We start from the raw sequence: 23,985 nt of genomic DNA, 5'->3' as shown, positions 1-23,985 counted from the left end.
ATCACTCTGGATGTCCACACCCCACCACCACCCCCAACTAAGGAAACAACAGTAAAAAACATTTCTAAAGCAAACTTCGCCTTACTTAAGACAGAGGTGGTAAATTTTGCAGCCCCCACGCTAAAGGATAATGCTGCCCAAGATGCAGAAACCTTTACAAATGCACTCTATGAGCACCTAAAAGGATGCATGGATCATGCCATCCCTAGCAAAACCAAGTCTCACTCCTCTAAGAGAAGGAAACTAGTTTGGTGGACCCCTGCAATAAACAGGCTATAGAATAGAAGGAGGAAACTAGTTCAGGAAAAAAAGCAAATCCCAATAAGGAAAAACATTGCTGATCAGTATCAGTAAGAAACTAAGGTCCCTCATGAAATCAACCAAGGCTAACTTCAAAAGCAAAATAGCCAAGGATTCAAAAGATAACCACAAAGCCTTCTTTGGCAATGTTAAGAATCTAAGTGGCAACTCGCAGATATGCACTGAACTAGTGCAAAATTGCATAAAATATACTGAACCCACTGATATTGCCAACATCCTGGCAGATAGATTCAGTGCAAACTTCACCCCCCCTCACCTCCAAAAGGGCCCACAACAATACCAGAAAAGTGTAGTGTCCCAAAAATCACAGACACACAGGTGAAAACACCCTTTCAAATGCCAAGTACACAGCGTCAATGGGACCAGATGGTGTGCCAGGCTGCATCTTGCACAAACTACAGAACAAACTAACCCCCCACCGTAACACTCTGTTCAGCCTAAGCCTCTCCACAGACTACGTGCCAATAGAATGGTGCACATCAACAGTTATTCCTCTCCACAAAGGAGGGGCCACAACTGACCCTGGTAACTATTGTCCCATAAGCCTTACTAGCCTGGTCTGCAAGGCTATGGAGCGCATCATCATGGAACTCATTAACAAAGACCATAGACGAGGGAAAGGTGGTTCACACAGCCTACCTTAACCTCACCAAGGCTTTCAACACCATTCCCCACTCGGGTATTACAGAAAAACTCACCAGCCTGAACATAAACCCCTACGTCACGAGATGGGTTGCCAACTGGCTTACAGACAAAACTCACACGGTAAGAATAGCGGGTTCCAGGTCCAACTCTAAATCAGTCACAAGTGGTGTCCCACAAGGCTCGGTCCTGGGACCCCCTACTGTTCAGAATATAATTCTCAGATGTACAGGCAAACACAGGAGAACTATGGCTTACCAAGTTCGCCAATGACTGCAAACTGGGAGCCATAATTGACTCTCCAACTGACATGGACATCCTCCAAAAGGGCCTTACTGAGACGGACACCTGGTGTCAAAGTCATGGCCTCAAGCTAAATGCCAAAAAATGCATAGTCATCCCATTTGGGAAAAACAAAACACCCACGAATTACCACATAGGTGGCAGCCCCCTTAATACAGAACAGGTAATAAGAGATCTGGGGACCCAGGTAGATAGTAATCTTTCTTTTGACAATCATATTGCCAAAATAGTTAGGAAATCCTTCTATGTTGTCCATCTAATTACTAAAGAGTTTGCATCTAGAAATAAAGAGGTTATAGTGCCCCGCTACTCGTCACTCATTAGACCCATCATAGAGTACAATGCCCCATTTGGGATGTGCCTCACAAGACACTTCCAACAGCTGGAAAGAACACAAAAGTACCTCACCAAGAGGATTACTGGCCTCAAACATATGTCTTATGCAGCCCGACTGAAAAAACTCCGGCTGTACTCAGTAGCATATTGCTTACTCAGAGATGATCTTTGCCTGACTTAGAAAGCCATGTCCAACTCAGAATTAATGGACATGCTCCATCTAAAGAAATCCAAGTCGTTGCGAGCCACACGCTCTAGTGAGCTAAACCTTGCCACAACAATAAATAGAACATGCTGGAGGGATAGATTCCTGTCACAGAGACTCCCCATGCTTTGGAACAAAATTCCAAATTACATCAGGCAGAGCCCCTCACTAACACTCTTCAAGAGAAATCTAGACGAGGGGATAGGTAACAGAAAATACACCCCTGGGATCACTTCATTGGCTCTGCTTGACAGAGGATCAGTTAATTAATCAATGGGGCAGTGAAAGCCAACACACTGGCTAGGCTTATAAATGCCCTCGGGCAGATAGACTAGTACCTACCTATGAACCTATGTGCACCAATGCAATAATGCAAATAATGTGGACATATTCCTTTTACAATTGCCCTTATGGCAAGATTGCCATTGACAAGTGTCCTTAAGAAGCAGTTCACCTTCTCAGTCAAAAAAAAAATATTAAACATCTAAACATTATCAGTGTATTTCCTCCACAGAAAATAATGCATTACAAATTACATTAGTCAGTAACCAAAATACAAGAATATTAATACTGCAGGATAGATTTAGTAAACTGCACAGAAAAAAACCTAAAAAGCATATATATATATATATATATATATATATATATATATATATATATATATATATATATACACACACACACACACACACACACACACACACACGCAAACACACACATATATACAGTGTGTGTATGTGTACGAATGGATCTTTATCAGATTATCGAAGTTTCAAAACTTCGAAAGTCACATGGTCTCAACCACATGATTGAAGTTTTGAAACTTCCAACATTTTGAATGGAGATTGTGATACAGTGCAGAACGGGAAATGTAGCCTTTTCTGCAATTTAGTGCGATCTTTGAGTTGGCATATTTAATTAACAGGGGGTGTACAGGGTGCAGGGGGTGCACTCCTGCAAAAACGTTAAAAAACTGAATTTTTTTGTATTTTTTTATTTAATGTTCATAGTTCCAAAACTTCAATCATATGGTCTCAGCCATATCAATTTTGAAGTTTCAGAACTTCGATAATCTAACCTAGATTTGTAGGAATATATATACACACATACAGACATAAATCAACATTTTCATCAGTATTACCTTTAAAACAGTAGCAGCCATACATGAAATGCTGCTTGCATGTGCACACACACACACACACACACACACACACACACACACACACACACACACACACACACAAAATTTGTCAGTTATGATTACTTACCTTCAGGACAGTAGCATCCATCCATGAAATGCTCCTCACACAGTGTACTTGTGTCAAGGTGTGTGCATGTGTCCATACATGGTGAATGACTTTCTTCATAGACCAGATTTAGTGGGCATTTTTTACCTGAAATGAAGTAAAAAATGCTTTTAAGTTATGTAAACAAGTATTCATATTAACCCTATATAAAAACTAAATAGTCTATAAAAAATTTAAATGAGGCATATAGGTCCCTGAAACTCCAGTTGTATAACAGTGGTAAAATTGCAAATTCACTGCACCAGTTTTCAGAACTTGATCTGTAGCATAACTGCCACTTCACAGTCAGATACATATGTGCTGAAACCAAGAAAATTTCCACTGTGGCAAACTAGATGCCTCTATACATGACAAAAAAATATGCTCACTTCTGTACATGACTTAAGCGACAAGTGGCCTTACTGGGTATCAGACACTGAATAACATGAATGAATAGTTGCTGGCATAGCAGACACTTCTGTCTGTTTGTGTCATGGAATGCAATCACTGGTGCTTGTTTTGTACAGTGCTGAATCAATAGACTATGTTTACCCACTGCAGCGTAGTCCCACCTTGTTATTCTTACTTCAACTATAATTTGCTTCTGACTGGTATTTCCAGCTGTCTTTCTGAATTGCGTTCAATACTCATCAACATCAGTAGGAATGGTATGTGTCTGTGCAGTATTGGCCAATGAACAGTTGAAGCACTGCAGAGGGTAGGATGAAGACATCCACGGCATTCCTGCTGTGTGGCACTTCTCTCTGCATTGCAGGTACCCATAATGTGCCTTACAGCAGAGGCCATTATCACTGTGTTGACCCTGACATGCAGCATTTAATGAATTACCTCCACTGTGTTCAGTTTTATGGCACATATTATTGTAATCTGTCCACATGTCAGGGATGTGCTTTCAGTTACAAAAACTGTATTACTGCATATGGCACAACAATACATATATAGTTATACTAAATCTAAAAAAGTACTACAGTGACTGCTCCCTGCATAATTCTGGTGTGAAATGTCTCCTAATGATATTCAGATATGCCAAGAGCATCTGCAGACCACTATTAATCAACAGCAATCAGACTTGAGCAATCTTTCCCAACACTGTGATGCTCTGAGTAAACGCTTATTATATGAAGCTTTTTTATACCATGGGTTTCATGGTTTGCATGGTATCTGCCCCTCAAAAACTACTTTATTATTTTAACTCTGCAATCACCTTCGGGCAGTACTAAAATAACTCATAGAATCACATTCCTTTCTCTGGGGAAAAATCATATGGATTTGTATAATCATCCCTTGGAGAATAATTCAGTCATAAATATGGCAGAGAAGAAATACATTATGTAGACTTCTAATGATAGAATGACATCATAACTTTTTTCAAATAGGAAAAATAATGCCGATTTCTAGACCAGTGAACTAAAAGAAAATGTAGGTGTTTAAATATATTGAAAGTCTTATTCATAACTTAATAAAGGGCATGCCACTTAAAGTTGTTGGTTCAGGGTTTGACATTTTCCAGTAGACAAGTAGACTAGTGTTATTTTATTACCTTTTTTAGGGCATACCTTATCACACACTGCTGTTAATATGTGGTAGACAATACCTCAACTACACATTTGTTATGAAAATGGTTGCTAATATACTCTTCATCTAGAGGCATTGGGTACATAAGAAAACTAAGAAAGAAAGTCTCATTTGGTAATGTGGCTTAACACATTTTGGTTAAAGCTAAAAGGCTGTCAGCTAGTCACTTTTCCTTTCAGAAGGAAGTACGGGAACAGTTATTTTTTACACTAAAATATGTTACTTCCAGCCTTACTAGCACAAATGCATATGTTCAGTGATATTGTGACACTTCAGAATTTTTGTGTGAATTCTGTTACTCACCACAAAAGTTGTCTGTCCTCCAGTTTCCTGGTCTGCCGCCCGCATGAGAGCACTGCCTTGAATATTCAGTGATGGTACTGCATAAGCAGAATGAGTCTGTTGAATTTAAGCAAGTACACACATCCTGCATACAGGCCTGGAGGTAGTTTTCAATATTAAGTCTAGAAGTGCAGTCATCAAATATACGGGATTTCAGCAGTGTTTCACAGACACGCCTCTGCAAATTAAAGGATATTTTTATCAATTTTCTTATGAGGATATGTGAGAACCAGCTAAAGTTCCTGAACAACAGCATTAACCAGGGAACAAAAGTATAGTTGTTAACTTTTAACAACTGATATATGGTAAAAGAGCTAAAGCTAAATACAAAGAAAGTGCAGCATTTTCACATTTCATAAATGACTCTCTCCGTCAACATACAACACAGCCAATACTCCTCTCCAAAATGAAAATGCAGTCATATATCTTGGAATCATAGTTGATAATTTCTTCTCCTTTGCCCACCATGTAGCAACAGTACTCAGAAAATCCTTCTCTTTAGCATGGCTGATATCCATAAAGACACATCATCAAGGTCAAAAGAGGTTATCATCACTCTGTATGCAGCCTTAATTTAGCCAGTTGTAGAGTACAATGACCCACTTTGGGATGTACCTTTCTAAACATATTAATCTAAAGTCAGTCATCTATCAGGAAAGGCACTATCTGTTTACTCAGTTTATTACAGGGTCTAGTGCAGTGATCTATGCCTTACATTCCAGGCCATTACAGACCCCATCCTTCCTCATCTCCTGTATCTTCACAAATCAAATAACTCTACAAATACTATTACTAGACACTTATATCTCTACCAGCAGATATGTAAAACATACTGAAGAGAAACATTTATTACCCAGTGGTTGCACCACCCTGGAACAGCCTTCTCATGTAAGATAGCAAAGTGATACCCTAGCATACTTTAAAGTAATATTGGATAACTGGAAGGTATCCGCTGTAGAAGTTAAGGTGAGGGCAGAATGTCTCAGTTTAATACAGCCACTGATAATGCCAAAGCTCTGAGCTCACTGTTGTTCATACAGATAATGGACTAAATTAACAAACGGGTCAGAAGGGAGTGGAGTGATCAACAAAGCTACTGTATGCAAATGAAGTGGCATTATGACCAGACTCTGAACAGGAATGTCAGCAAATGATAGGGGAATGGAATGGAATGCAAAACTGAAGGCACACAGGGAAAAAATGAGTACCGATAAGACAGTTGCCCCAGCAACAAATGGGGGAACTCAGAAAAAGCTGAAAACTGAGATGAGGGCAAATAGAGGAACAGGTTAACAGCTTCAAGTATTTGTGAGGGGTGGCTGATGAGAACAGAAATCTCAGTGAGGAGGTCAAAGCTAGAAGCAGATGGGCTACAGCCAACTGGCACACAGTGTTAGGATAGTGTGTGGGAAAATAATGCCAAAGAAGCTGAAAATTAAGATGCAGAAACCAGTGATGCAACCAGTATATCTGTAGGTTACAGAAACCTGGGCAGTGAAGGCAGAGCAGTTGATGATACTAGAGATGATGGAGGTGAACTGCCTCATGGGTGAGAGAATGCAAACTGTCAGTCAGATAAAAAAAATGAGGGTCTATATTAGAACATTAAAGTATTACTACTTTGAATGTTCTAATATCGAATCCTTTGCATCGAACGCTGAAAATAGTGAAGTTGCAGAATATCAAATTCTTTCCTAGGGAAAGTATTCAGTGGACCATTTCTGCAGCTTCACTACTTCCTCGACTGTGGAGCAAAGGTTATGGACCGGGTTAAGGTAAGTGTGCAAACGAAGGTGAGTGTGTGATAGGGACCATAGGGTTAGGGAGCGGGAAAGGTGGGTGTGTGATGGGGACTTTAGGGTTAGGGAGCGGGTAAGGTGAGTGTGCGATTGGGAGTTTAGGGTTAGGGAGCGGGTAAGGTGAGTGCACGATAGGGACTTTAGGGTTAGGGAGTGAGTAAGGTGAGTGTGCAATAGGGACTTTAGGGTTAGGGAGTGGGTAAGGTGAGTGTGCAGTAGTTATGGACATTAGGGTTGGGTTAAGGTAAGTGGATAGCTAGTAGTGTATGTATGGTTTAGTGTAGGGTTTTGTGAAGTGTATGTGTGTGGATTATGTATTTTGGTGTGCTTGTGTTGTGTGTATGTTTGTTGAAACAGCAATTTTTTTTTCCCTGGGAAAAAATTTGCTGTTCTGAGTGTTCAGTGTTCTGGTGTTTCGAGTGAAATGGTTCGATATTAGAACATTCGACGTAGTAATACTTCAATGTTCTGATATAGACCCAAAAATGAAGACATAAGAACAGAAGACAAAGTAGCTGCAATTGCAGAAAACATCAAAGAGAACAGAAAACAGTGGTTGGACCATATGTGCAGGAAAGCAGAAGATGATTTAGTAACAAGATTTATGAGAAACAGGAGGAAGGCAAGAAGAAACAATGACATCCAACAAAAAGATGGATGGATTCTATGAAGGTAGGCCTGGAACAGTAAGGCATGAGTGCTGAAGAAGTTTGGAGAGTTTAAATCGAGACAGATGGCAACAGCTGATGTGTTGCTCTGACCTCATGTAGGAAATGGGAGAAGGGAGATGATAACAATGATGATGATTTATTAATGCCATTTAACTGTTTCAAGAAGATGGGTGCCTTAGGAGAGTCATCAGTATTGTTTAGATGTGTAAGGTTGTAAGGACAGTTTAAAAGTATGGTGAAAGGTAAACTGTCTGATGGATTAAAGTAGTTTGATTACAAATGATAAGCCATTCTATTTAAACTTTAAGCCCTTTTGTCTAGCACATTGTTTCTGCAATATATTTAACATGTTGTCTATTACTAACTCTTTTGTATTATGTATTTATATAAACTGCTGGGTTAACCATAAAAAACAAGTATTCCCTAGCCCATGGCCAAGTTAACAAAAATAAATTAAAACATGTATTCTGTGTAGGTATATACTGAACAGACGGGAAAATATCTACAGTATGTGTTAAGGAAACTAAGTAAATGGCTCTATAATTCACCAGTTTTTCACCTTATTAGTATGGCAAATCACAATATATTACCACAGACATGCCCACTTTAGTGCCAGAAACTTAAAATCTGTTCTTTGAAAGGTGCTGACACTTTTCAGTATCTAGAGTTGTGCATGCATACCACTCAGTGTTCTGCAGTATATGGGTCACTGATGAATGCCAGCAGCTTAGAGAGTGGACAGAGTCTCTTCTGATCCTTGTACAATTGTCTAAGCTCTCAATGTGAATTTCCTGGTATCCATGTCTCAAACACATAATAAGCCGGTTATGATTGGAGGACTGATCATAATTCTCTGTTTGCCTTCCTTTGATGCAATATTCTAGTCCATTACATGGCATCCTTTAAAAGAAGTATTTGGCGAAAAAAAAAAAGCATGGATGCACAGCAAATTAATAGATTGCAGTTTGCTCTGCAATGTACTTATTCTACATAGCTAGTAAATAAAAGAGAGAAAATTATATTCATGGGACTAATTTCCTTCTTTGTGAAGATTAGGCACCATATAAGGTATGTGTTTAACCCAAACTTATCTGGTATAAGCCAGGAAATAGAAATTGTCATTTCCACACTACATGTCATTCATTCCTCATTTGACATAATTATGAAAAAAGTCTTGAGGAGTGAAATCTCCATGTGAATAAAACCACTGTGCAGGTGAATAGGACATTGTTATGAAATCATGAATAAGCATAATAGTAAGAAAACAATTTAAAATAAAAAAGGCTAAGATACAAAGAATAAAAGAAAGAATGAAGCAAAAAAGAAAGTATAAAATGATACTTGGTATTGCTGCTTTAAAACAAATTAATTGCAGTGTTATATTGCATGTTTACTACCTCTGAGGACATGGAGAGTAGCCTCTGTCACTTAAACTATGCTTTTTTAAATGTGTGTAGTTTTTCTGAAAACTTCGGAAAGTATTACACAATAACACTTAGTACTGTTTTCATGGAAAAATGGAAACATTTTCAGTCTTTAAGAATTATGATGTAATACTGATAAATGGAGAAACAGAATCCTATATAATATACAAGATTTGCTCCAAAGTTTTGGTACAGAGTATGAAGGAGATCTTTGCAATAAACCTTACGTGCACATTGCAGTCTGGTTTTGGTGACAATTCCAGATCGAACTCTTCAACATCCTGGCAATCAGTGTTGGGTTTATGGATCTTCTGTAGATTTCCATACTGGTTCACAGTAAGTTCCATGCCTAACATTATAAAGAATGCAGTTATTTATTTATGTAATCATGTACTGTTTATTCATTCATGCATTCACTGAACTTGCTTATTGCTCACTAGGTATTATTGTAGCTCCATTTTAACATTCACAGAGAGATACAGAATTAACACAGTGTGAACTCAGTAGTATATCTAGCTTTTTATCAACTGCATTTTAACAACTCCAGTACATACTCTGAAATGGGTCACATTTATATCATGATAACAAGGCACAAGAATAGTAGAACTTTTGATATCTTCATTAAACTACAACCTGCACAAAGTGCAGGATTCTGAATTAATGGATTGTGTGAGTTGGTCTTACATAAGACAAATGAATAAAATCATTCTCCACCCTGATTTCTGGCAGGCTATGTTATAACTGCTGGTGATGCAGGGTTAGACAGCCCCCACATTTATTTTTAGGTTCGATGATGTCAAATCCTTGAAGTCCTCTAAATGCCATTTGAGTTCTGGCTCAGCTGATGATGTTTGCACTTACACATAGACTGAATATATAACACTTATGTACATTATATGCAACCATGCACTGCACGTATACATAAACTGAAAAAAATTAACAATTATTGTCACTGCCTTCTATTTAAACCTAACACATCCAGAAATGTAAAAGGTTTAGAAAAGTATCAAACCTAAAGAAAATCTAAGTCACCTGAGAAGGGCAGTCTTGTAAACACATGACAATGCTTCCAGCCTTAAACAAATCATAAGCCGGTACCTTTAAATTATGAATGGATGCTTTGATAGCTATGGTTACCTTATCTGCTAACAATGCAAGACAACATACATCTGACGAAAGCGTATTTGTCAACTTTTATAAAACATTGGCTACACATTTTTTTTCTATTTTAATCATTTGTTAATCAGGTACGCTCTCTCTGAACAAATGCTTCTATTTAGAATCAGCCTGGGACACTTCTATTACTAAATGTGTATGCAGGTTGAAACTTAGGGAATCAAACTTTGGACTAGAAAATGAATCTTCTGGGGGAAAATCATAATTGTAATGGTCTGAGTTCCATTCAACTATATTTCCTACTAAAGTTTCTTAAACTTTCTGTGCAGTGTTAATCCATGATTTGCAAATGTTGAAAACATGATTCTCATTTTGCCTGCTTTTCTGCTTTAATAAGAACACTGCTTAACATTATGGTTTTCTTAAAAATAATGTTTTGCACTTAATTAGGACAGAGATGGTGTATCTCCAGAAAGTTCTGATTCTGGTGAACTGGATAAGACAATTATAGACTGGCCCAGGTTCAGGTAAAAATGACATACTTTGCGTCTGACTCTACTAAGGAAAATGTGTTAAGTTTATCACAGTAAGAAGACTGGGGTCGGAGAAGAGAAAGTCTGGCAATTTAAATGTTTTTGAAGTAAGACGTGGTGCATTTGTTGGGATTTGGTGGGGGAGCAAGTAGTTAGCACTACACACCATTGGATAAGATATCCAACATGGTACTAAAAAAGACATGGGCTTGACCAGCTGCATGTCTTTCATTTGTCGCTAGTAGCAGGATAGGTTCTGAAAAGACATATGCAAAACTGCAAATGTGGCAGATTTGCATGAGATGTGCCTATGATAAACATGGTTAATTATGGAATGGTTAGGCTAAGAGCCATTATGGAAAATAAATGGAAAAGTTACTGGACAGTCTGGTATGATTACAAGTATGAAAGTGACTAAAATTAAAGAAACCATGTGGTTCACAGATCATAGAACCTGACTGGGAAGTCTGACAGAGTGTTATGACTGGGTAACTTTATTCAGTGATTATGAAGAAATAATGCACCTAAGGTTTGGCTGGGTACTTGCCTTAATTCTACATTTAGAACTAATGGTGAAGTTAAGAAGATAAGGAGCTGGAGAAGATGGTGGTCTCTCTTTTTTGCCCTGAAATCTCTACAGACATCAGGCCTTAGTTACTGATTGTGCCAGTTGACCTGTTCTTTCCTTAATGGCATCTTGTTCTCCACATCATCTCATTGGGTACCTCCTTTCCTTAAGGAACTTCTTATATCCCCCTGATATCTTTTAGTGACCAGTGGAATGGCAGTTATTAGAACAGGTACCAGGGTATGTTATATAGCATGAAGCCAAATTTTTACTAATAGGCCTATCCTTTCCTAGGACCATGTATTTAATTTCCCTAAGTGTGTGCATCCTAATAGTACCTGACAAAAATAACATTTAGGATCATGCATTGTACTAGTTACTGTCTTCAGCAATATGGTGAATGCTGACAAACTGAGTGTTGGCAAAGTGATTTATTGCACTGTTGCACAAGCAATGAAACATTGCATTGTATCGCAATAATGGATGTGTTATTTTTAGCTGGCTGTTACCTATTGCCAAAGGCTTATTGTCTTGGGCTGACACTGTGAAGTACTGTGTTATCCTGTTATTTCCAGCTTTCAGCTGTATAGTGTCTAACAGACACACTCTAATGAGCTCCACTCATCTGTCTGTTTGCCTGCCTGTGTTAGTCTAGTTTATTTTCTAAAGTAACTTTATGCCTGTTTTACATTTGCATTTCTTTTTACAGAGTGATCCATGAGTCTCACTTACCTTCATGAATAAATTCATTGAGTACAGGGCTGCCATTATAGTCACCACAGAGACCGCAGGTTTTGTTCCTAAATTTGTCGTCTAGCTCCAGCTAAACAGGAGGGAATCAAAGAGTTAAAGATGATTACATTTGCTGCACATGATGTTATATTTTGACAAAGCAGTTATTCTGAAACCAAAATAGCCACGATATACCTTAGACTAGTAAACAGTGTACAGAGCAGTCTAACTTGAATTTTTAATACTCTTCCTACAATAAGCATGGGGGGATACAACCATATTCAAGATCTGGCAGAAAGACACCATGGGTCTATGAACTGCACCTGCTTTTTTTTTATTCAGTTAGCTTAATACCCCTGTCCCCTGCTTCTCCCTTTTTCACTCTCTCTCTGCACCACTTGTCACATGTCCTATTAAATGCATGCAGTCAGGCAATTAAGTCCACCTGTCCACCACTCTGTTCATGAAGAAACAGTTTCTATTTTCTAGGCTGAACCAATTCCTTTTTTTAGCTTCAGATTATGACCCCTCCTTTCACTCTTATCCCTTCTGACTTCTGTTGCACTGCTTTCTCAGTAACACTTAGTTACTCAGGGATATTAATAGTTATTTCTCAGTGATACACATAGTCTGATCTCTGTTTCCGTCTTCCTGATATGTAGGGAGTATCTCCTTGACATGCCTAGTCTAGTTTCATAGGTTCATAGGTTCTTAGGTAAGTATTAGGCTAAATGCCCTTGTGGGACATTTTAAGCCTAGCCAGTTCTCCTTTTTATGGCCAAAATAACCTATCCCATTTGGTTATAGATTAGCCTTACCCATTCTGTGGCTGATTACTCCTATTCAGAATAATTGGGATCATACCATTGTTAATTTGAGGGGACCCATGCTTGAGATAAAGCATTAGGAACTACCTCTGCCCATTAGTAATAAAGGGGGCAATCCTGGGGTAAATTGTCTGTATCCCTTCTATAAATCTAAGTTACACTTGAATATGGACAGGGATGAACTTTGTTTTATGTGGATAAGACGTCTGTTCCAAGAGCAGTGCTATCCTCTGCAAGATATACCTGTTCCTCCAAACTATTCTGTTGATGTTGCCGAAGAGGTTTAGATCCCTAGACTGAGTATTTCTGATGTCATTTGATTTGGAGACGTGCAGTAAATCCATCAGTAATGGGTTGGAGGGGAATGCTTTGCATGTCAGACACAGTCTGTGGGATACCGAGTATATATAGGGCATGCTGCTTAGACCTTGTACACTTTTAGTAAGGTATCTCTGTCAGCATTCCAATTGATGCATGTATCTTGATAGATACATGCCAGAGGGGCATTACATTCAATGACTGGCCTAATGAGGCTTAGTAAAGGGGGGGCAATGACATCCCTAGATCTAGAGAGAATCCCTTTGATTATAAGTTGTGCAGTAGAAAAGGACTTTGTTACAGCAACTGACACATTTTAGTCAAAAGTTGGATCACTGTCCATACAGTTTCCCAAATCACGAACAATTGGGTCAGCATAGGGGTGTATTGTCAATGTGGTAGTTCCCTGGCAGTATATGACTTCCCAAAGGATACAGTAATGCATTTTTGGCATTTAGTTTCAGTCCATGATTTTGGCACCACTTATTTGAGACAAACCTTCCTGCAGGAGAGCTAAGTTGTTTGGGGATTCAATGACTGCTCCTAGCTTTCAGTCATCTGCAAACTTAGTCAGCCAGAGTTCTTAGGTATTGTCTTTTACTTCAGTAAAATAGATGCCAAACAGGAGAGGTCCCAGCACAGAACCCTGGAGGGCCCCACTAGTGGCTGGTCTCCTTGTGCAGGTAACTTCCCCATTTAGATTTTTTGCATCCTATGAGTTAGCCAGTTGGTAATCCAATGAGTGACATATGTTACCCTCTGCAGTCTTCATATTGTCCTCATTGCCTTACTGTTATTTAATACTGCTGTCTTTCAAATGTTTAGAGAGATGACCGCTTGTGATGTCCAGTTGTATGATGCAGTCGTACTATTGTGTCCCAGCCTCTGGACTTATTTTTGCTTATGCTGTAATCCTAGATCTCAGTGAATTACCCACTGCTCCCTCGCACTGCTCTGTGTGGCTCATACTTGAAATAAGTATTACCCCCAAATTCTTTTCAATGTTTTTATTTCCAGGAGATATACCTATTCAGTCTATATTCAATACCTTGACTGTCCTGTCCACAGTGCAGCACTTTGCATGTGTCTTTGTTAAACTGAAGCTACCATTTTATTTTTTATGTATTTATTTTTGTGGACATACTCTCTACCTACTCTGGTGTCCCATAATATTCTTTCCCCCTTACTTTGCTGCTCTTGTATCCTGGAGCCATGCATAAAAGGTCCATCCTGGTTTCATCCCTGTTACTGTTTTTCTGACACATATGTATATATTAATCAGAACTAGACACACAACCAAACTCTCTATTACACATTTTGAGATTCCTTTTTCTTTAGCCTTTCAGTCACCATCAACCATTTTCTAATTTCTCTTTATCAAAGAATTTTACAGCAGTTTGGTCATTTTCTCACCCATATTAGTATGTTTTCCCAGTCTTCTATATGTTATTGAGATTGAGTTATTGAGTTTTGTAAATATAGATATGGCATTTCCTGATGTTACCTCAGTCCATTTCACATGTTACTGTATCACAAAATTGAATGTGATGACTTCCATGATCTCATGAATATGAACCTGTTTTAGAAGTTTTATTCTACCAGGAACTTGATAAGTCTTGTTTTCAGAATTATTACCTCCATTATTTAAATACTGGAAATGTCAGAGTAACTCAAATCGATCTTACAGGTGAGCTTGTTGCTGTGACTTTGTGCTGTAGCTCTTCTCCAGTTAACTACAATTATTGATTCCCACAGAGATCCATGGATTATTCCATGTTTTTTCATCAAAATCTCTGTTTTTTTTTTCAGACAGCCTCTGTGCAGTTCTATCTACCTTTTACATTATCCCTCCATAGTTCCATTTCTCCTTTCTTTATCTGTGTGTCATTAAATGATCCTACTGGAATCCCTTAACCTTCTCATGTCAGATTTCCTATTTCTTTTTTCTCATCAAATGCTGAGAACTAATTCAGAAGTCTGGCCTGTTCATCTGCTGCATTATAATCCTTCCCTTTCCCGACCAGCTCACGTATCTCCTTTTCAGGTTGTTTTTATTTCTGTGGCATACTTATATGCAGATGTTTTCCCTTTGCTTATCCGCTTACTGAGTTTAATCTGTATTTTGGCCATGACTATCCTTACCTGCTTTGTTACTGTTTTACTTATCTCATCTTAGTTCTTTATCCAATGATTACCTTAATTCTTCTAATTTTTGCCCATCATTTACTTCAATATGCAGGGCACCTTAGTCTTTTTTCATTATCCACATAGGCCTCCTCATCCTTCTAGTTTTGCCAACCTCATCAATTCTTCTTCCATTTCCATCCAAACTGCTGACTCTGTATTTTCCCATAATTGCTGTTCCCCTTGTATATCTGCCATTTCTTATCCCAGCATCCCTGCTAACTTTCAATAATCTGTGCCTTTATAATTTTCACCTTGCTTTTTGCGTCTGTCTCTCTTCTCTCGACATTGACTGTGAAGGATACTATGGCATGGTTACTATCTATTTATAGTGCTGATTTCTTTACATGGGTAAGTGGGCTGGTCCATCGACCCTTTCAAGCCATGACCAAGTCCACAAGGGAAAGGGTAGTCTAACACATAAATAGACAAACAATTTAGTACAGTTTGCTAATTTGAAAGTTTTGGTTAAGTAAGAGGACACTGGCATACAAAAAATATATATAGACACTAAAATATGTAAACTCAGCTCAGTGAGTGGAAGTCCAGCTTGAGCCCTGCAGCTCTGAGGCAGAGATCCTCCTCATAGCTCCTAATTCTACTTCCACTTCCTTCTATATGTTTTAAAAATAGTCAGTCTAGAATCTTCTTTGTCCTGATAGCTTCCTCCACCATTTATGTGAATTCTTCCTGACTTTGTTCTGTCTTCCAGCTCTTGATGATAGTGTCCCAAAGTAGTTCTTGCAGATTAAAATCTCCCATTATGATAACATTTTTTGTCTTTCTACCTTCACGTCTGCTGTCTGATAAACTCATCTTCCTCGTTACCACTTTTGTGTTTCCACTGTTCTTACTGCTAGAGCTGACATTTCTATGCCTGTCTTCATCTCTGCAGTTATTCCGTTCATAAATTCCTACAACTTCTTCATCCATTACTTTGTTTTCAAAATCTTGCCAGTCTTCCTCACTTTGTATTCTAGCATTGCCAGTTGTGCAGTAGCATTTTTTACAGGTGCTATCCCTGACAGCTACTATGATAGAAAGGAAGAATAGCATCCAGGACCACAGAGCCTGGTCAAAAACTGGACTAGTGAGTTGCAATCTGGGCAACAAGGTGACTGAGAGAAAGCAGGACAAAGAAAGAATCTCTGTGCCAGTGACGCATTTTAACACATTCTGGACAGCCTTACTGAAACTTGGAAAGCAAAGTTAGAGCAAGATGATTATGCTATTAAACTAATGTAAAGTGGGGGTTGATGAAAGAAGAGCAAAAAGAGTGGGGGGGGGTAACAGAAGCACATAGAGACAACAGAAGAACTTCATTAAACAAGGATAGCAACAGACAGGAAAGTACAGAAATCATTATAGATGGCAAATTATACAGCGGGAATGAGCACTTTAAAAAGATAAGTGGTTAGTGAGGTTCCATAAGGTCAGTCCAAAAATCTGTGCTGTCTGACATCTTTGCTTCAGAAATTGCAAAAGGTACTGAGGACAGGATCAACCTATTTGTGGATGTCATTAAGACAGAATGGACCACGGTGGTGGTGCTGCGGTAGCGTTGTCGCCTCACAGTAAGACACTGTCTGGTTCAATTCTCAGCTAGAGCGTCTTCTGCGTGGAGACATGCGTGAATGGGCATACCTTCGTTTAAGGTTGTACATCAGGCCTGGTAACTCAGCACGTAAAAATCAACTACCAATCATTAGCGGACCGGAGTTCCGCTGTGGCGACCCCTAACCGGGAAAAGCCGAAAGACACAAAAATTAAGACAGAATGGAAAACAGAGCACAGAAGAAAAAGCCTTCAAAGGAACCAGGGGAAACTAACAGAGTGGGATGAAAACTAGCATTAAATGTGAATGCAGAGAAGTGAAAAGAACTTTACCAGGGCTCTGATAATCCCAAAGTGGTATGCCAAGTAGGAGAGGGTTGTAAAAATAATGTATCAGGAAAAAAGAAAGATTTTGTTTTGCTACCAACTGTAGAAATTACCTACCAGGCAGAACCATAGCTAGGTCATCAAGCATCCCTTGCAGATTTCTGATCCAGTCTCTCTCTCAACTCAAAGTTGAAGAGTAAAGCAGTTTGGAAGTTGAAACTGTCTTACATAATCCCTATCTTTTCTGTCTTAATTCAGCAGTCTGACAGCTATGAAACAAAGGCAAAAACCAAACTGCACAAAATATTTACATTGCATTGCCATTCATTTTCACAGCTGGAAAGAATGCGATGAGAAGACAATGTAACTTGAAACAAATTTGACAGCTACAGTTTTATGAAGATGATGGATTATAAAATGATTTGTTGTCACTACTAATTCTGCTCGAGCTGTTTGCTCCTTCCATTGGTTATCACTTCACTGATCCATTATTTTGAACATTTTGTACCAAATTTAAGCTTTTATTGTTAGGCCATTTATTCAGTCTCGGAACTCCCTTTCAGTCCTTTCTTTGCAATATTGTATACAATCCCTGTTGTATATATTTCCCCCTTTCTCCCTTCTCTCTCCGCTCCTCTCCTCTCTTAGTTCATTCCTTATTTCGCTCTTCTCCACTCTTACCCCCCCTGTTTTTCCTATATGTACACCATTTTCCCTTTTTTATTTTCAGTTATGCCCATTATATAACTAACTATTGTGCTATTGCTCCTACTAATACCTCTCCTCTTCTTATTTTCAGTGAAGCCCTGTTGATAACATAGAGCCTCCACATGTATTGGTGAGCCCCAGAGGAACCAGCATCAACTGTAACCTACTCCAAGTGAAACCTGTCATCTCAACTGTTGTGGTGCCTCTGCGTATAATCTAACACTACCACCATGTAGGTAGCACTCTACTTAGAACCCTAGCCATCTACCTATTGCATTTATTCAGCAGTTTTATTATTCTGCCTTTGTCAGTGGCATGCGCACCCACGGGACCTGCTATCCTTCCTACTGATTGCTTATCAGGCATTCCCTTCATTGCCCCCTCAGACCTTACATAGCAGACCATGTTTGCTTGGCCTGTACTTTACTTTACTTTACTGGCAAAACTCAGGGCTTCAACATACGAATGCTACCAGCAAGCATAATTTGATTACTTACTAAGGTTAACAGTAAAACATACTTTCTAATAATTAAAAAATGGTCCTCAGACTAGCAAAGGGTACACCATAGATATATTACCTGCTTGAGTGTATGATTGTTTTTTTTAGTCCTGATCACTTGGCTCAACCAAATACTATACTATCTAGATAAAACTCCTGCCATATCTGGCCTACTAAACTTCTACAATTCAAAGATACAATTACACTCCACCAATAAAGCCCTTATAGAAAAAATTCAATGTAAAAACACCTTTGGAGAATCCCTCTTCCCTTACAAAGTTGCTAACACCTGGAATAGCCTTTTTCCTGACATCAGACTACAAAAGAGAACTTACACTTTCAACAAACTCCTTAAATCATACCTTCTCACCAACCGGCTATGCAACTGCAATGGTCCACCTTAAATTCTCACTACTTAGCAGTAGTGCTGTTTTCCTTAGGCTTCTTGTTTATGTAAGTGATGTGCTCAGCAATGCTCATTTCCTTGAATTTCTTGTGAATGCTACTAATGTGCACCATAAATGCCCTTTGTAAATATTGTGCATATGTTTGACTTTTTTCTTTTTCTTTTTTGATGCTCTAAAGCTATGTTCACAAAGCAATCAAATTGTAATGTATCTCCTGTGTTTAATTAGAGTTCTCTCCAACTTTGTTTTCATTTTTGTAATATGTTGTTAACTGTTATCTACATATCAAACTCTGTAACCTGTAACTATTACTACTAAATACTGTTACTATTGTATTATGTGGAGCTTTTCTCCCCGTACCTCCACTGAAAATGGACACCTGTTGTCCAGTCAGACTACACCGGTAAACAAATGTCAAATAAATAAAAATACTTACTTGGTTAGGGAAAGGGCACACTTCCATCTAGATTGTTCTGCAATGTCATTAACATAGCTATTGAAAAGCGGCCACCAGAGTACTGACCCATATAGTATCCTATTAGTAACTGTATTTCATCTGAGTGGGGACTATTTATTATGGCCATCTATGCCCTTCTTCTGTTTTACCTATGCTACTATTCGTGACCCCTCTTACAATGCTGTGTCATTTGTTCACTCCTTTTGCATGGTACTGCTTCAGATATCTTGCTGGACTCTAAGCAGGCCTACCCACTGTCACTTTCTGGAATATTACTTGGGTTGTTGATGGACTTATTGGCAACATGGGGGCTTAGTGGCTAGATCTCTGTCTCTCAGATATATGATTAACTGCTTAACTCTGAGCCATGGTGACTGTCCATATGGACTTTGAATGCTTCCCTATGTCTTCCTGGGGTTTCTGTCTATTACAGTTCCAAGATTGCTGTAATTTGAGAAAAAAAGAAATTCTCCGCATCACAGCAAATCACAGATTCAATGAGTCATTTAATGAAATGGCCCGTTAACCATACAGTAGCTGACCATAAGACCAACTGCCATAAAATTCAAACCAACTTCTAGAAGACATAGCACATTTGGACACGGTATACCAGCCAACTTCTCGCACACAACCTATTATGTGCATCTCTATTAACAAAACATAACACAGTAAATATCACTGTATACACCCAATACATTGCCTCATACACAGTAAACATCACTATACACATGCAGTACACTGTCTCATGCACTGTAAACATCAGTGTACACACCCAGTACATTGCCTCGTAAGCAGTAAACTTCACTGTACACGTGCAATACACTGTCTCATAGACAGTAAACATCAGTGTACACAAACAATACACTGTCTCATACATAGTAAACATCACTGTACACACGCAATACACTGTCTCATACATGGCAACCATCACTGTACACACACAATGTACACTGTCTCATACACAGTAAACATCACTGCAGACATGCAGTACACTGTCTCATACACAGCAAACATCACTGTACACAAACAAAACACAGTCTCATACACAGTAAACATCACTGTACACACACACAATACAGTGTCTCATACACAGTAAACATCACTGTATACACACACTACACTATCTCATATACAGTAAATATCACTGTGCACATGCAAAACACTGTCTCATACACAGTGAACATCACTGTATGCACACAATACACCGTCTCATACACAGCAAATATCACCGTAGACACACAATACACTGTTTCATACACAGTAAACATCACTATACATACACTGTCTCATATACAGTAAACGTCACTGTATACACACAATAGACTGTCTCATACACAGTAAACATCACTGTACACATGCAATACACTGTCTCATACACAGTAAACATCACTGTACACACACAATACACTGTCTAGTACACAGTAAACATTACTGGACACACATAAAACACTGTCTCATAACCAGTAAATATCACCGTACACACACTATACACTGCCTCATACACAGTAAACATCCCCGTACACACACAAAACATTGTCTCATTCACAGTAAACATCACTGTACACACACAATACACAGTTTCATACACAGTAAGCATCACTGTAGACATGCAACACACTGTCTCATACACAGTAAACATCACTGTACACACGCAAAACAGTCTCATACACAGCAAACATCACTGTACACACACAATACATTGTCTTGTACACAGTAATCATCACTGTATACACATACTACACTATCTCATACACAGTAAGCATCACTGTACACATGCAACACATTGTCTCATACACAGTAAACATCACTGTACCCACACAATACATGGTCTCATACATAGTAAACATCACTGTACCTACATAATACACTGTCTCATACATAGTAAACATCAGTGTAAACACATAAAAGACTGTCTGATACACAACTATGTGTGTGTGCATGTATATATATATATATGTGTCTATATATATATATATATATATATATATATATATATATATATTTATGTATGTATGTGTGTTTGTGTGTGTGTATATATACACACGCGCACACACACACACACACACACACACACACACACACACACACACACACACACACCCAAACACACACACACACTGTACAGTTCAATACTACCTTCCACATGAGAGCTATGCTCCCCACCTTTCCAACAGTAATATTTAAACTATGTCGGCATAGAAGAATGGATAAGGGGATTTTTGAATTTTTTCCCAGACATATAACATAAACCCCATACTTATCACATTACACTTTCAGAAGTTGTACACATACATTTAGCTCCACAACTTATGCGCAGTACAGCAAAAGCAACAATATTCAAAACAGACTTAAAGTTGAGCAACATCACACAAACATGAAATGCACTCTTACATGTCCTCTATGTCCTGCACACATATGATTGCAACTACAAGCAAGCAACCAATAATATTTTTCTCATTTTTACCTAGAATCAAACAATCTAAAAATAATTTCAAATCATCAGGTTTTATTTGGCACAAAATTTTAAATTTGTTTTGATACTTTGGGGTATACTGTTGGCTTTGCTTATATTGTATAGTTCAACCATGTATCATTCCATCATTTATTGTCTGTCATATACCAGACTTTACTTGACTCATTCATTATATTTCCACACATCCTTGCACTATAAACCAAGAGGAGCTTTGACTCTTTCCTTGAGTCATTAGATTTTTTTCTACCAAACTTAGTTCATATGACATGTTAGCCGGGCTAAAGCAGTGTGGGTGTTTGCTTTATCCTGTATTGGTTTACATGTTATTTTCACTCTAACCAATTGAATCTTTTAATTGATTAATGGGGTGATGTTTTATATTCATCCCCATGCCCAAAGTAAACATATAGTTAACACCATAGTAATAGTTTCTGAGAGGTAATTGTTACAGAGTCTGCTCAGAAGACTGTTTAATACTGTAAATGAAACCAGACATTTAGTGAATATCCAAGCTTAAGTATTGGAAAAAAAAAGACGTACCATTAATGCATCTTCAGTGTTCCAGATTAGGGCAAAGCCAACCTGTGCAAAGATCTTTACATAGGCAGCATTCTTTTCAATTACTAACCCCGCACCAAAGTAGGGTGCTGAAATTCTGTGGGAAAGACAGTTAATATTAAGTGATTTAAGTCAAAGTGGTTATCACACAAGAAAATCTATTGTCAAAATTGGTAGCTCATCTAAGGAACTATTTTGTAAAATGCACATTATTCACATAAAAGAATAAGAAAGTTTAAGGACTCCTGCTGAGAAATATTTAAATACAGGTGTATACTTTCACAAAACTGAATTCCTGCTGCTACTTAATTAACAACTTTAATTATTAATTATTAACTACTCAATAGCAAATGTTACTTATATAGTTTTGGGCACAATACATGTGCCGCTTACAGGACCATGCAGTTGGATAAATGGAAGGAAGAGATCACATCAAATTAAATGATAAATGGTACCTGCCTACCTTTGATAAAAAAATAAAACAAGCAGGTAATTGTAATTTTGTATATCTGACTAACCCCAAAACACACAATAAAAAGAATATATAAGGCAGTTTACCATTTGCAGTCTTGGTTGTTCCTGTTCTTTCACAATATGTAGAAAAGCAGCACTGAGATAAATAATGTACATTGACACAAGGCAATTAATGAAAGCTGTACTGCATATATTTCATATATATTCCAAGGCCAAGGAGTATTATGGCCATTTACACGTTGCTATTATCATTCCTCGGGCCACTTCTCCTTTCGCCAGGTGGGCCGTACTAGTCAATGCCACACTGAATGTTTGCGTACCCATTCAGTCATCTTGAAGAAGATAATGAGGCACACTGCTGGAAATGCAAACGAATTTTATTCTGCTAGTTTGGAAGACACTGATATATGCACAACAACGGCTACCATAATAAAAAGTGTCATGCTGTGTTGGGATGCCACATGTACATATTTTGTCACAAAATTATGATTGTGTCGCTGATGTGCAATTTAAATCACTGTTTACATTACATGTCTGTGGTTTAGCAACGTTCTGAGTAATGCAGCATTAAGATTTTGAACACCATTGTCATGTGTACGTTTTTTTTTTTTCTTCAACTAATACTCAACAGATCGTGCTTTTCTAATTTCCCATGAGAGTTTTAATGCACAAAATATCATAATACTTTTAACAGGAATTTAAAACATAAAAATGAAATAATGCAGTGGAGTACCCTGTTCTAGGAGGTGATGCAGTCTGAGACAGGGAATATATAAGTGAGGTTAGGGATATATAATTTCCCTCACATTACGGGGTGCAGTAAGGCTTGCCTTCCCTCAAAAACAATTATGTTGCTGTTATGTTACATTAGCTTTCATCATTGTATTTCCTGTTTAAAATGTTAAAGTATTTTGGGATATAGTGCGATACACTGGAACCATTTTTGCCACGACCTTTCTTACATTTTGAATACATTTCATCCTTAACTGATGCATTACCAACGCTAAATTGAAGCATTACACTCTGCAGAGTTGCCGTTAGTTTGTATAGGTGTATATGTTCATACTGGTTTATATAAACCAGAGTGCATGCAGTGTTGTGGATAGAAACATTGAGTACCTGTGTGTTCCCAGTACAAATAATGTAAGTATATTTAATGCTTATGGTACAGGAGGGGGAAAATAAGCAAGAAAACAGCAAACATTTGTTTTCCTTAGGTAAGTTCTGATGGCGATTTTACTTATGTGCTGCACATCTATAGATGCATAATGTCAGTTATGGACATTGTATCATTTTATTTTTTTAATTATTTTCTTATTATATCA

The 23,985-nt window shown here is 38.1% G+C and overlaps 1 protein-coding gene across 1 annotated transcript in view; it reads right to left on the bottom strand.

Annotated features, from left to right (window-relative positions):
• The window catches only part of LOC122791456 (mucin-2-like), a 539,946-nt gene that overhangs the window by 305,829 nt on the left and 210,132 nt on the right, over positions 1-23,985 (bottom strand). Inside the window, exons 5-9 of the mRNA XM_044059201.1 lie at positions 22,169-22,283; positions 11,875-11,965; positions 9,153-9,274; positions 4,993-5,209; positions 3,076-3,201 (exon numbers count right to left, since the gene is read on the bottom strand). Of these exons, the coding sequence (XP_043915136.1) occupies positions 3,076-3,201; positions 4,993-5,209; positions 9,153-9,274; positions 11,875-11,965; positions 22,169-22,283 (671 nt within the window). The remainder of the gene's footprint in view (positions 1-3,075; positions 3,202-4,992; positions 5,210-9,152; positions 9,275-11,874; positions 11,966-22,168; positions 22,284-23,985) is intronic.

The sequence above is a fragment of the Protopterus annectens genome, chromosome 17.part0, assembly GCF_019279795.1.
Source record: "Protopterus annectens isolate FY-2018-M chromosome 17.part0, PAN1.0, whole genome shotgun sequence".
Classification (NCBI taxonomy): domain Eukaryota; kingdom Metazoa; phylum Chordata; order Ceratodontiformes; family Protopteridae; genus Protopterus; species Protopterus annectens.
The sequence above is the reverse complement of the archived record's forward strand: the minus strand, read 5'-3'. Positions and strand labels throughout refer to the sequence as shown.